This window comes from Apis dorsata, unplaced genomic scaffold (assembly GCF_000469605.1).
Source record: "Apis dorsata unplaced genomic scaffold, Apis dorsata 1.3 scaffold_149, whole genome shotgun sequence".
In the NCBI taxonomy this organism is placed as follows: domain Eukaryota; kingdom Metazoa; phylum Arthropoda; class Insecta; order Hymenoptera; family Apidae; genus Apis; species Apis dorsata.
The window spans coordinates 354060-368490 of NW_006263440.1; the positions used below are offsets into that span (position 1 = coordinate 354060).

General features: G+C 35.4%; 1 protein-coding gene and 1 long non-coding RNA gene across 9 annotated transcripts in view; one reads left to right on the forward strand and one right to left on the reverse strand.

The window, feature by feature from the left end:
* The window catches only part of LOC102680513 (fasciclin-3), a 310068-nt gene extending 305288 nt beyond the window's left edge, over positions 1–4780 (reverse strand). For all 7 annotated transcript variants that reach the window (XM_006613380.2, XM_006613384.2, XM_006613382.2 and 4 more), the window contains exon 1: positions 4442–4780. In XM_006613380.2, the coding sequence (XP_006613443.1) occupies positions 4442–4526 (85 nt within the window). In that variant the 5' untranslated portion in view covers positions 4527–4780. The remainder of the gene's footprint in view (positions 1–4441) is intronic.
* A 90-nt stretch (positions 4781–4870) lies between these two features.
* LOC102680339 lies at positions 4871–7861 on the forward strand. 2 transcript variants are annotated; one of them, XR_421360.2, is made up of 4 exons: positions 4871–4998; positions 5965–6105; positions 6299–7420; positions 7550–7861. It is a non-coding gene; the product is annotated as an uncharacterized LOC102680339 (long non-coding RNA). The 2 variants fall into 2 exon arrangements; XR_004150089.1 differs by having other exon boundaries at positions 6299–6641; positions 7183–7861.
* The last annotated feature ends 6570 nt before the right edge of the window (positions 7862–14431 follow it).

Genomic DNA, 14431 nt, shown 5'->3' on the forward strand with positions numbered 1-14431 from the left:
AACCGTGTCAACGACCGTAGGTAGTTAGAGTAGGTCGTATTTGTGTGACGAAAACGTTACGCGCTTTTACGCAAGCATCGCGATTGATTCGCGATACTCGAGTAGTATCGATGAGGTTGATTATGCAAAATCAATCTATAACGCGCAACGTGATCGTGAAACGATCTGTGATCCATTATTATTATTATTACGCGTTACTCGAAACGAGTTATATAATTCCAACTGTATTTAAATATCGGTAAATAGGGATAATTAAGCGTTCAAGAAACGAGGATTTTCGGTTAAACCGATGGAAATAACTAACTCGTGATTGTAATAACGCGTGATAATTAAACGAGGTGAGTGTTTAATTATGACTTGCTCTTACGACGAATGCAATACGTAAGCCCGGATTCCGCGAACGTGTCCGAGAGATGAATCATTTTGTCCCGAAGCATGGAAAACTCACCAACCAGATCTTTCGTTATTTGCCATCCTCTATTGACACGAATTAAGAAAATTTTACAAGTGTCTGTTGCTTATCGTTCCATCTTATATTATTTGCTTAATTAAATTTTGTTGTAGGTGAATACGTGTATGTATATGTATGTTTTTGTGGGTGTGTGCGTGTCGTTTCGAGATAAAGAATTATACCTTCAAAGATAAAAATATTCGTAGAAATCTACTACGAGAATCAAAGAATAAACGAATATCTCTCGTAAAGATAGTTTATCGCTTCCCGTTTAGAATTCCATTTGAAAATAAAGGAGAGGAGGATGGCGTGAACGGAATGAAATATCTGTGGAAAATAAAAAATCAAATAACACGAGGACTGTCTATATGTTAGAAATTGTATACGTCATAAGCGTAGAAGAATGTACGGTACGTGGAGTCTCTCTAGTTTCATCAGGAGCGTAGCAATTAGGTCGACATTTATTCTACTACGAACGCGACATACCCTACGTTCTTCTGCAATAAATTTTGCCACGTAATAACATACCACATCGTTATACACGTATAATATTAAATTAAACCGGCAAATTCTCCGTTATCGTGGAATTAGATTAGATGCGAACACTTTGATCTTAAATTTTTCTCTCACCGTATACCGAATCAATTATCGGTGCATTGATAAATAATCGTATTTTTTGCGAGATAAAATTTTTTTGAAATTTATCAGTGAAATCATTTTCACGATTTATCCATTATCTTATAACTTTAACTACGAATCTTTATACTCGTAATTATTATATTATTATAACGTATTAATAATGTTATATTAGAATATTAAAATATTAAATATTATATTATTATACGAATTAAATTTTAATAAATAATAATCTACAGATCTACGGTTCAAATTTGAAGATCGATTGCCTGGATAAAATCTTCTTCCCTGTACTCGTAGTAATTTCATCCGAATTGTCCAGAGGATTGATAGGGGTCTTTGACCGTAGGCTGTAACATTAACTATTTCCACTATTGGTATGCGTGGGCCACGAAACTGGATTATCTAAACCCTCTTCTGCACAGAGTATAGTTGCGAGTATATTCCGTGCGAACGCGTCTCAGTGCCGTATTTAAAAGACAAATGCTGAAGACCTTATCCTTGGACCGATGACTCGCCGTCCATCGATCAACGTTGACTCACCGAATCAGGATTCATTCTTCTCGCGAGATATGATCGTTAAACAATCGCGATAACAATCGAATGAAACAATTTGCAATGTATTATTATGTACGCGATTATATATTATTAACGCGAAATCAATGAAGGAATATGAAGAATTTAATTTTCGAAGAATAAAAGAAACTATATTCTATAAAAAAATTTCAATTCTAATAAAATTAGTAGACATGTTTGTGCAGGATTGTTGTGTTTACGAGCACCACCGTTAGAGCGAGGAAACTATCTTTAGCATTTTCAATTACGTCATTTGCATCGACCTTTCTTTACAGCTCAAGGTAAGCACGAGTTAAGTTCGAGAGTCGTACAGAGGGAAAGGTATTTCGTGTAAATGTGACCTTAAACTTTCCGTGTATACGAGGCGTATCCCTCGACGTGTACCATGCACGTGGCCAAGATTGTAATTCAACTATCATAATTTCCACCCTGACTTATCACGCAACAGGCATAGTTAATTTTCGATCATTTTTGTTCTACGAGAGTGTGATAAGTTAGAACACCTTTTCCCCTGGCAAAGACACGTCCCCGTCATCGTCGTGATGACCGGGATTTATTAAACAAAATAGTTTGCCACGCGAAACTTTCATACCATGTTTCCTCGTCTTGCCGGTAATAAACTTTATAGAGAGTAATTATGATATAACAGTGCATTAATTAGTATAAGAGTTTCACTACGCTCCGCCCCTTTCTTCCCGGTTTTATTACCTTTATTGACTAACTGATTTAATTTCAAGCTTCAAATCTATACAAAAGTTCGTAACAAAGAAAAAAATAGAGAAGAAAGGAAAGTAACGCGGAGATAATAATGTTATTCAATGAAATTATTCATGAGCGTTAAGTGCATCGCAAGTAATCACAACGATATCCTTGAATTATATAAGCAAGAACTATTGAGAGAACTCGAGCAATAAGCAGCCACTCTACTCTCTATTCGAGTCGTTCTGTTACGATGAACAACAAAAGCTGGTGTTGCTTGATACCGAGCGTTATTCATAACCCTAGATCGATAAATACCAAACGCTAGGTCGCGTTTTATATCCACTTCGATGGAAAGTATCCGTTTCGTTTTACTTTATACCGACATCGAGAAAAATAATATAGGTAACCGCGGAAAAAAATAGGCGGGGACAGTCTGCTTTGCATGGTAATCGAATTCAAACAAGATACTATCCGACCATTATAAAATTTATAAACCATCGAGGGAAAATATCCTGATCCTGGAATGTCTAACTGGAGTAACGAACTTCTTTGTGGCAACAAAAATTTCGATTGAAAAACTTATCTAAATCCCCTTTGTTAATAATATCTCGCGATAAATGTTTCGAAATCAATTTCAATAGTTTCGACAATATTTCATGTTACAATGTTCCAAAAGTAAAATATGTATATCTTTGATGAAAACGTTAAAAAAAAATTATCGACGATATTTGCAATACGAATATTTTATTTCTAGTAATTGTCCATCGATCGGAATTGAGTAACGAACGAATATGTAAAGTAAATAGCAACGAACGCCAAGGTTACGAAATTGAGAAAAAGCATCGAAGCGATTCGCGAATCACAATGGAGAAAAATACAAAAAACGCAAAAAAAATATCTATTATGTAAAGCACCGTACCATTGTTCCTGATTATACGGATAAAAATAATGCAAAACGTATTTTAAAATTAATAATAGAAATATTGAAATAGATTAGGAAGTCGATATATTATTATTACAAAGATTACGAATGTGTAAAGTGGAACAATATCGATGATAAACATACCATTATCGCGATATAATAATTCACACGAAACGTTTCTTCGTCAGATATGTATACAATAATTTCTTGGAATTATTTCTATTTCCTAATCTTTTCTCTCTATTCCTAAATAAAGCATTTACGTCGTATCTATTTTAGAAAGTAATTCGAAGATATGTTATCAGTTATAAATGCCGAAATTACGGATAAGACGACAGCGTTGTTTCTTTTTAACTTTTTTTTTAGAAAGAAATCACGATAATTTTCGACTTTCCAAACTATATATTTCAATAATCAATAGTTCGATAATGTTTTCATTCACATTTACTTTACTATTAATACGACGTGATCCCGGTGACCATCGTTTAACTTTAACAATGATTATATGATAATACGAATTACCATGCCGGTCAATTAGATCGACCGAAGCTACGAGTACGCTTAGAGGTTATTTTTACAATTTTCTCAGTAATAATTCACCATTAAGGATCAAGTTATAATTCGTTTAATCACATTTTCACCGCATCGCGACGAAATCAAATCATCTGTCTTGGTAGTTACCAGAATCAAATATGATTTCAACAAGAATCGATTACGCTGATCAATAGAAGCTTCCTGAACGTTATACAATATCGAACTATTGATTCGTCATAATATTTAACCATCAATTAGGCGTTTTCCTTACGTTAAATTTCGAAAGTCAGGTGGATTTCTTACGTTTTACCGTGGCATCGACGTAGAAATTACTCCGTTTCATCGTATTTTCCGGTAGTTTTCACGTGAACACGATAATTTTTACAAGAATTATTCCCATCTTTTATACGCCATTTTAATAACGCGAGAATTCGAACCGTTCGATAGATCGATTATTGTAAAGTATGGTCGTAAGAATCTCGCAATGTTGCCACGAAAAAAAAAACCGTTACACGTACGTCACTGATTTCGTTATGATGGCCGAGAGACGAATAATTACAATCAAATTACGCTGAACGATAATAATATAAAAATAAAGTACATTTATTGTTCTGTCGCACCTTTAACTGCCGTCGAACACAACAGGCCGATGAGGCAGACCCAGGCAAGCGTCATCTTGAAGTTGCTCGTTGATTCCATGCACATCACAAAAAAAAGCACTGTCTAACTTCCTTATTGAAAAACGAACTGCCCGATAATTCAAACAGCGCGTTCTAACCGGACGGAGCACAAAACTTAGCAACGAAACTGACGCAAATATGATTAATATGAAGCACGAGGATAAAATGAGGTAAGAACGAGAGACGTGCGACGTCAATTCGAATATAAGTGCCCGACTCGACGTGAGTGCCAACCAGATAGCTCGACGCGCGAAGACCGTCTGCCGCGCGCTTTGCTTTCGGCCCACTTCGTGAGACATCGGCAGAAGCCGAGATCGCCCGAACGCCCCGATCCCCCGATAGCGCCGTTTGATATCGTCCACCGTTGTACCTACTTTCGTACTTTCGTGCCTAACCTACGTACACACGCACTTTACCGTATGTCTGGTATTATGTGTTTATTTTGTATACATATTCGCATCGACGATTCTCTATCTGGAGAATGGATTTACAGGAACGTACGTCATCCTCTTTTTTCTTTTATTTCAATTTTTCAACGATTTCGATCTTGACGTTGATTCATGTAGTTCAAGAATGAGATCTGTCATTTTATTGCAATTAGTGAATATTAATGTACATTTATACTTTTTTCGACAACAGTTTTTTTATTAGTGAGAGAATTTTATTGCCGAGTGTAAAAATTGTTTTTAGATGAAAAAATTAGAAATTATTTTTCAATTATATAAATATAGGTTATGTGTTTCTGTATTTTTTAATTAAATATTCCTTCGAATTGAAAATTGAATGAAAATGAATTAATATAAACGAAACATTCTATCGAATGTAAAAGTATAACCTAAAAGTGATTGTTTAAATGGTTTGTGGAAAGTGAAGTGTCTTAAAATTTCTTATCTTAAAAGAGGATTCTTTTAAAATTAATTTTTGTGAATCTCTTGCCTAATTTTCGTTTTATTTTTATCTTATTATTTAATATAATGAAACATGCTGAATTTATCGCCATATTAATGTCTATCTTCGAGACAACAAGTATATAACAATATGATCGATATATCGAAAGTTGATTTTTGACAAGAGAGAGAGAATAAATATTTGAATATTCGAGTAGCAAGTAGAAATAAATCTTTCGTAGATGTATATCTATCTACTATGGCACGTTTATAGTTGTCTCTTGATACATCATGTCACACTTTCATTGACCTTTTCTATGCATTGTGTATTCGGTATTAAGGATGCAAGGAAAAAATTGAACATTTTTACGACATTATAAGCAATATAGACGTGAGTATATGAATTCGATCTTAACCTCATTCGGTTTGATTGCATGATAAGTTACTGTGAAAGTTTTATTAATAAACTAGATAACCATAATATTACATCGTAAAACATGATCCGTAGATCCGATAAAAATCGCAAAAAGAAATTTGAAATATTTATCTCAACTTATAAACAGGTTTCTGTTTCAGTAAAAATTTCACGTTCAAGAATTATTAACCCTGATTAAAACAAAAACCTAAGAAATCGTTTCACGGTCTAGAGGTTATACGTCGAGGAAGGAATTACCAGTAAAGACCCGAAGGAAAGGAATGAAAGATATATCAGAATAGGTGTGGCCATGAACATAGTATATGTATATTGCAATATCGGTTTAAGGAATATTCTAATTGTTAACATTTTCTATTCGAATATAAATTCTAATTATTAACATTTTCTATTCAAATATAAATTATATGTTTGTAAAACATGAATCTATAAAGTATGTTAAAAAATCATTTATAGAAACTGGTTTATGGCTTACAGGATTCATATTTACAATAAAATTATCACGAAATGAAAGTAAAGAAAAGACACTAAACCTATGTCAAGATAGGAAGAATCGTACACAGGTATAATGATATTGTGAAACGACACAGTTAGACCAAATGCAACTACAAAGCGTGCAAGTGTATCACCATGTGCATTATGACAATGCTTTCCTATCGATGTTTACTCGACGATAACATTGCTGGGTCTTACAAATGCGATTCTACACCATGGCGTACGTGACCGATATGTCGAAGGCGTGCCGTCTGGGACCACAGAAGCTGCAACGGCATATACTAAGAAGACGTACACTGAGAACCACAGTTCCGGAATTTATCAGGTAAGATAGTACCCACTTCCAGGAGACTCGATGCATGTTATGTGGATGAGAATACAAACTCCAGGGAGTGTACGCGTATGCTCCTAACTGGTGCTCCTAACTGCGCTTAAAAGTTTTACGTTCTTTTTACAATGAGTTTTAGCACGAAATGTAAATTCATTTCCTTTTTTCTTAAAATTCTACTCGAGATAGATAACAATTTTAAAGTTTCGTAATACGTATATGGGAATTGAGAAATTTTCGATCTAAATCTCATTTCGAATTCCATTAATTTTTTTTTTCCATCTTGAAATCTAATTCTTGTCTCGATAAATCGTTACGATCGATGTTCAACTATTAAACGATCAATAGAAATTATCGAACATAATTCGGTCAGACAAACCAGTAAACCGTTACAAACCGTTATGTACAAACTTTTTACGTTTGTTTCTTTGTCGGGACGGAAAATTAGGTTTATCGTACGGATGAATTATAACAAACGGTGATCATGGTAACGTTAACATTATCGTTAAAGTAGTTATGGATAGTAAGATCTTTAAAGCGAAGTTCTAGTTTGCGGTCAAGCAATCTCCATACCAGACCACCGTTTCTGTATCACGATAGAGGAACACTTCTATGGATTCAGCTAATCGAGTTGGCAACTATTGTGTAAGCACACACGTACACATAATCATGTTACCGGCAGGCAGTCGAACCCGTTGTCGTCGTCCAAAACGACTATATGACTAGTAGAATGCTATAGTACTTTTATTACACGTACGATGTATGCTACGTATGATGTAAGTATGATGTATACGAGATTCATGTAAGTATAATGTGATAAACACCGTGCAACAAATATTTGCCTCGAACCTATAATTTTAAAACAACACGATACAAAAATTTTTTTATCGTAATATTATTTTCAGGTATTTTAAAATTGAATCATGCACTAATGGGAAAAACGCTTGATTAGAGACCTAAATTACATCACTATAATAATCACTATACCGATATTCATTCGTCATGATGAATCACGGTGAATCAAGATTTGGACTCACTAATTTTCTCTTTGATTAATCACCGGTAGCTACCGGTCGCAGAAATATGGACTAAGAAACGAGCATGAAATATCTCGGTATACATACTTCGTCATAAGTATTGACTAATGAAATATGTATCAAAAAATTCTAAATGATTACTTGTTCGCGAATACGTGTCTGACGCCTTAAATTTACGTATACGTTCTGTGAAATATTTTTTCTTTTTAACATCGAACTCGTTATTATCGTAATAACTCTTTCACATACAATCAATAGAGATTCACGTCATACAAATGCTTAGCCATTGCTTTGATTGGTAACGGAATCCTTTCAATTTAACCAAACGTGTAGATCGACATATATTTGATAGGAAAGCTGCTTTTGATGTAAATACATTTGATGTACGTTTACAGGAATCTGATGGGCTTATTATATCGTGTCTGTGTGAAATAATTTTCACTAAATTGCAGTTGTGTAGTTAGTTGGCAGTTTGATTAGAATTAGTTACGATCTTAATGGCCAACGGTTATAAATTGTACGACTTAGAAAATGAATCAATACTGGTTATTATTGCATTATTGACCGATCAAATTTAGTTATTAGCCCATAACTTTTTTAATCGTAAATATTTTTCGGTATATCGACTTTTGGTAGACTATCGTGAAGTTTCCGCGATGGGAAGCGTAAAAGCTTAAAAATTATGTGTTTCGGGGCGCTGACAATTTTACTGGCGCGTTTTAAAAGTTGCGTGCACACATAGATACCTGTATATACCTGTATAGCGGTCTTAAAAAGTTATTGGGGCGAGGATTACGGATGTAAAAAAGTTGAGGGCAAATACTTTACTCTTCAATATAGGCATTCTCTCGTACATAACTTGCAAAATACTCGGTCTTTCAGCAACGAAGTTACGTTTTTTTTTATATCTGTATCTTCTTCATGAAAAACGTCTTACGCCTCTTAAGTTAGTTCAATGAACATTGAAGAGCGTAAAGCCAGACTCTTACCATCTAATAGGTATATTACCCGAGAACTTAGTTCTAATGAGAATATGTATGGGATGCTATTAAGAATATTAGCATTTATCACCGCGCTACAAGCGGGAGCAAAAATAGGTTAACTGTTTCCAGGTTGTTTTGTTAACTGGATTATTATTATGCTCTTTATGCGGTAAGGAATTTCGAAATCGTAGTTAATATTGTTTCTGCGACTTTATTTCTTATTTGCAAACGAGAGAAATTTACAAATGAAATTAATAAAATAATTGTAGAAATAGATCATACATGTAGAAGTTAAAGTTGAACATATTTTTCTATTCTTTTTTTTTTTAATCCTTTAGAACAGAGAAAAGAATTGATTAGTAAAAATTCACGTTTCAAAAAACTCTTCGTAACTATAAAGTTTAACGCGTATCAGCTACATCAGTAACGACCAAATAATGGTGAAACGTTGATCGATAAAAATCGGGCTACTCCGCTGCTAAATGCACAGGTATCACTGGCTTAAATTCGTATTACAACACTTCTATCGCGATTTAATTTAAACCAAATTAAATATTGGATACACATGAATTACAAACGTACATTAATGCGTATTCGCTTTAAACATTCGTTTGGACATTTTAATCTCGCTTCCACGTTCTTAATTTAATTTTCTGTTCGTTGAATTGATATCTTGGTAATGACAATGTTTTTCGAGTTAGTCCACGAGATTATTTATCGGTTGACGCGCGTGTCAATGCATCATTGATCACCGATTATTGAAATGATTCTTATTGAAACATTAGTTATTCAGATCATTCCTTCATACTTGAGCGGCGCTAAATTAACCAAGGACTAATAAGTTCCGTTTTTAAATCATATCATATCAGTATTTTAAATATATATATACATGAAAAAGCGTTTAATATCGTAACAAATATTTCCCTGGCGTATATATAAATCGTGGATTGTTACTCTCTGAGTCAGTGCCGTCGGATATAGATATTAAAATATCCCGCATACCTATTGTACAGATATATATATATATATATATATATGTATTCCTTCGAACTCAGAGCCTCAGTTTCCTACAGATTGAACGTTCCGATATTCGTCAGAAATTGAATACATAGAGGGAAAATAAGCAATATAGTTCAAAAACTTCGTCTTACAATAATATTCTTTTTTTTTTTTTAATCATTCTATCATTGGATCCTTAATTTTTTCCCCCATTCATTGAATATTTAATAGATTTAGAATTTTAATAGATTTTACGCGAAATCGGCCGTTCCCGTCCATCGAAATTGGAAAACCTAATTAGATTGTATGTCGATATTAAATTAAACCTATAAATCATGGAAGAATCGATCCAACCATTCGTGTATAATCTCCAATGATTAAGAACCGGCTATACACAGCTATTATTAGGGGATTTCCGCGTTCGCTGTGCATAATGTTGACCCGTTTATTGTCTTTAAACCAACGATCAAATAAACCATAACAAATCTTTCGATATTACGATACGGCTCATCGATGTTTCTGACTTCGCGATACCTGTTATAGAAGAGAATTTCATCGGGAATCTGTTTAATATAATAAATAATGAATCACGATAAATCAGAATTTAACCGAGGGGGATAAGTTAAGAAAATAATCGGGCCATGGAAATTGGGTCGTTCGAGTGACGATGTTTCATCGGATGAATACGATTTATACATATATATATATAGGGTAGCTCGCAAAACCGTTAATTATTTCTAACTAGTTAGCCCGGGGGATGGCATGGTTGATTGACGCGACCACAGACACTGAATTAGAGTTCTCGGTGAACGTCGACCACTGGCCGGAAATTGAATTTCGATGACAAGCGCAAAATATTAATAGGCAACACGCCGATGTGTCGTTACGTAATATCCGAGTACTTGGACGTGGTTGCCTGTAGTGATAGAAATTGGGCGCAATTGTGGAATAATTGTGCATAATGGCGTCGCGAAAATATTAACGATTCAGTGAATACGGCCGCGCGTTTGCACGTCGTCCTCGCGGAGCACGCGAAAATCACGAATGCCGGCAACAGGGTACGCGTTTTGCAAATCATAATCGAATACTTACAGGCGAAATTACGCCTGTATCCGATCGCCGATCGCTAAACGTTAATTTTAAACAACCGATCTCAATTTTACTCATTATTCACTCATTATTGGTATTTCAGATTAATCTAATCGCTAATTCTCGGCTCGATATTCGAACGATCCTTCCTTTCATAGGCGAGTACATCAATCCCGGTCTTGGCTAGTTCGATTCGACGAACGATCAACGAGCTTAAGCGTGAAAAATTGTGGCATTAACCGTGGAAACGTTAACCGCGCTCATTTCAAAAGTGATACCGGTCGAACGATCGATCCATTCCTGTATCGCATAATCAGATTTCCACCCTGTACTTTGATACACCACGCCCCGTAAAATCCTCTTCCGTATGTTCAATCAATGATCGCGTTCCACGAGAGCCCCGTTCTCGTCATTCCTCGAACGCGTGCAAAATCGTCAGTTTTCGATCCGCGCGGGTTAATTTTGAGGGAACGAGGATCGAGATATCAAATTTTCGACGCTCGTTCGAAATTCGTTGAAACGTAAAATTTAAGCGATCGATAAACTCTCGTCTCAGTTTACATATGTATATATGCATAGCAAATCTAAATTAGAACAATCTTGTCTTATATCAAGATATACAATTTTCGAAGCATGTAGTTTCGATTCCATGACAAATCGAAAGGCTTGGAAGACCAATCAAGGAAAAGGAACGAAAGAGTCGAAGAGTATCGAGGATAAGTTCGTAACAAGTTTTGGATCGTGTCGGATAATATGACGAATGTTGCTCCAACTCGAGATCGTGCATCAAGGGGATTACGCGTCGAAGAATGTCAGAAGGTTATACACCGGCTATTTCGTTGCGAATCGAACAACGGGGGTGGGATTCAATTTCAAACGGTGAACGAGGGGGAAGGGGAATTTTGGTTGAAACGGTGGCGCGAATCGTTAGGAGTTGGGAGTTTCGATCGTAAAAAGAAAGACTGGTTCTAATTTCGAGGAGAAGATTGGCGAGCATCGGATAATCAGATTAGTTTTAAAACCGTGCTTACCTCCTTTGTTTCATCTCTTCTTATCTTTGCTAGGATATACCAATTGCCGGCCGACAGCCGTCGAATAGCAATCGCTCTTCTTAGAGTTATAATACCATGCCAGTGGAAATTCATCTGTATCAGATATTTTAAGTAGAAATAGCTTTCCCGTCCAAATTTACGACACGAAATGAACTTGGAATATTAGCCAATTCAACATTTCGGGATTCGCGTATGCAAATACGCGGTTGAGGGAATTCGAAATTTGGAATTTCGTTGAAAATCGGGTATAAAATCGATTGATTTTGCGTTAGTCGCGGTGGGAATAATAACTTTAATTCTACTTGGTCGATTTCAAATTATTTTAAAAGGGTCGAGTTAAATATTTGCCCTTTTTTTTTCAATTTAAATTTACCCGGTTGACTTCAAATTATCTTTAAAAGGTATTGAACAAATGGATTAAAATTTTTTTATCGAAGAAGCTGATGATCTATGGACTATGCAAGTGTCAACAACCGGTTATATATTTTGATCGATTATACCGACCGAGTAGATATGTAAATCGATAGACTATAGGCTACGAACATCACGAATAAAAACCTTAACGATTCTTAAGCGACGGCGACTCGGATAGAAAAAAAAAAAAAAAAAGGAAAAAAGAAAGAAAGAAGAAATTAAATTATCGTGGGCGACGTATTATATTTTTCGATGGCCCATTGTTAAACGAAGCATGAGCTTTCTAGCCACTCGTCGATACAATGTATAATTCATACAATGTGATCTTATAAGGAAGCCGATAATTGGATGTACGAAGGCCCCTATTGAATCCACCCCATGCGCGGTGCGTCTGGCTTCGATTTTCAGTGTTTGGTTTTGACAGGAACTTGCCTCTCGCTACATGATACTTTTCATACATGTGCGCTCATAATACGATCGAACGGGATTAAATCGAATTGTTTCGCGTACACGCGTTACTTTCTCTCCGCAATTTCAACCCTTTCGCTTTCACGAGTATTTTATTATACGTAATGATTTCCTCTTTGTTTTTCAACGACTCGTAGTTATCGCTGCTTTTTTCTTTTGTCCGCTTTTTTTATTTCGATTTATTCGAAGCCGTAAATCGAGCAGAATCACGATCCGAATCAGAAATCGGATTAATTCAAACAAGAAGAAAATATTGATATGTATAATTGAATATTTTATTATTCTTATCTATTTTTTTTCCTTTTCTTCTTTTTCTTCTTATGTCACGTATTCGTATATCGAAAAACACAAAAGCATAGTTTCGTAAAATCGAAATCGACAACGAGATAACGTGGCGTAACGTGGAACGATGAAATTATATCCGACTGTTGGCGGTTTCTTTCGGACGATAAGAATAAGGAGCTAATATACGAAAAAATTCAGCGGAAATGGTGGTGATGTTGAAAGGGAGGAGTCGAGACGGAGAAAGAACAGCCCAGAAAGCACGGCAGCTTTTCCTTATGGCCTAATTATACGACGTGGTAACTACGGAAAGAAACGAGGTTCAACGTAAATTACGGTGCCGCGGTCAAATTATTAAAAACTCTTCCTTTAATTCCGCGCTAAGAAAATTATATTGTTAGAATTTTCGTCAAAATCGAGTTTAACCAGAAAATCAGATTCGTTTATATTTTATTTTACTCATTTATTTATTTTCTATTCGAGATGAATTATCTTTATTCTTTCTTCTTTATTCTTTATTCTTCTTCGTTTATTAAAATCGACGAACACGGACCGATCGGTTGATTTAAAAACTGAATAGACGCACGAGATGCGCGTCAAAGCGAAGACACCGGTGATCATTAGTCGTGGCCGAGACTCGTGACATTTCCTTCGTTCTCATCGGTCTGTGAACAACTAATAAACTCGCTTCGAGGCGAATCGAGCCCGATTTCTATCAATATAGCAGAAACTCAGGTGCATTATTACTTTTCGGAGCGCCATTGAATAAATCCGTGCCCTACTTTTATTGTCCGCGTTCTACTTGGATGAATTCCACGAATCGAAGGGTGGATAACGTGGCACGACTGTAAAAATTGATCGATTGGTTCGAATGTTGATTGGAAATTATTTATGCGGCTCTAGCTTTGATTCGTGCTCCCTCGTAGGTGTAACCCTCGGTAAATTTATTGAAATCCTGGATATTGATCGCGCTCGTACGATAATTCGATCCCGATATAATAGAGATATTGCCGGGATGTTTTCAATTTACGATGAATAAACGAAATGGGCGAAATAGAGCGAAACGAAATCGGTCGAACGAAGATAGAACGAATTTTTATACGACGAAATTTAAAAAAAAAAAAAGAAAAAAAGAAACTGAAAATCTTTGATGCGACGAACGAGCGTATCGAAGATAAATGAGATATCGATTACGAAAACACAATAATGTCGAAATCGTAATTAGAGAATGAATAAAAATTGAACGTTTCGTGACACGAGTTATGCCGAATAAAAACAAACGAAATCTGAAAGAAATACGCAAAGTAAATTTCTGCAGTGGTTGCAACAACACTGTGGTAGGTGGTTATACGACACCAAAAATACGACCAACAGACGGTACCTCTAAAATTTAATATTATTTTCATTTCGCGAAATGAAACTTTTGGCTTTCTAGCTAATTTTTTTTTTCCCCCTCCCTCCCA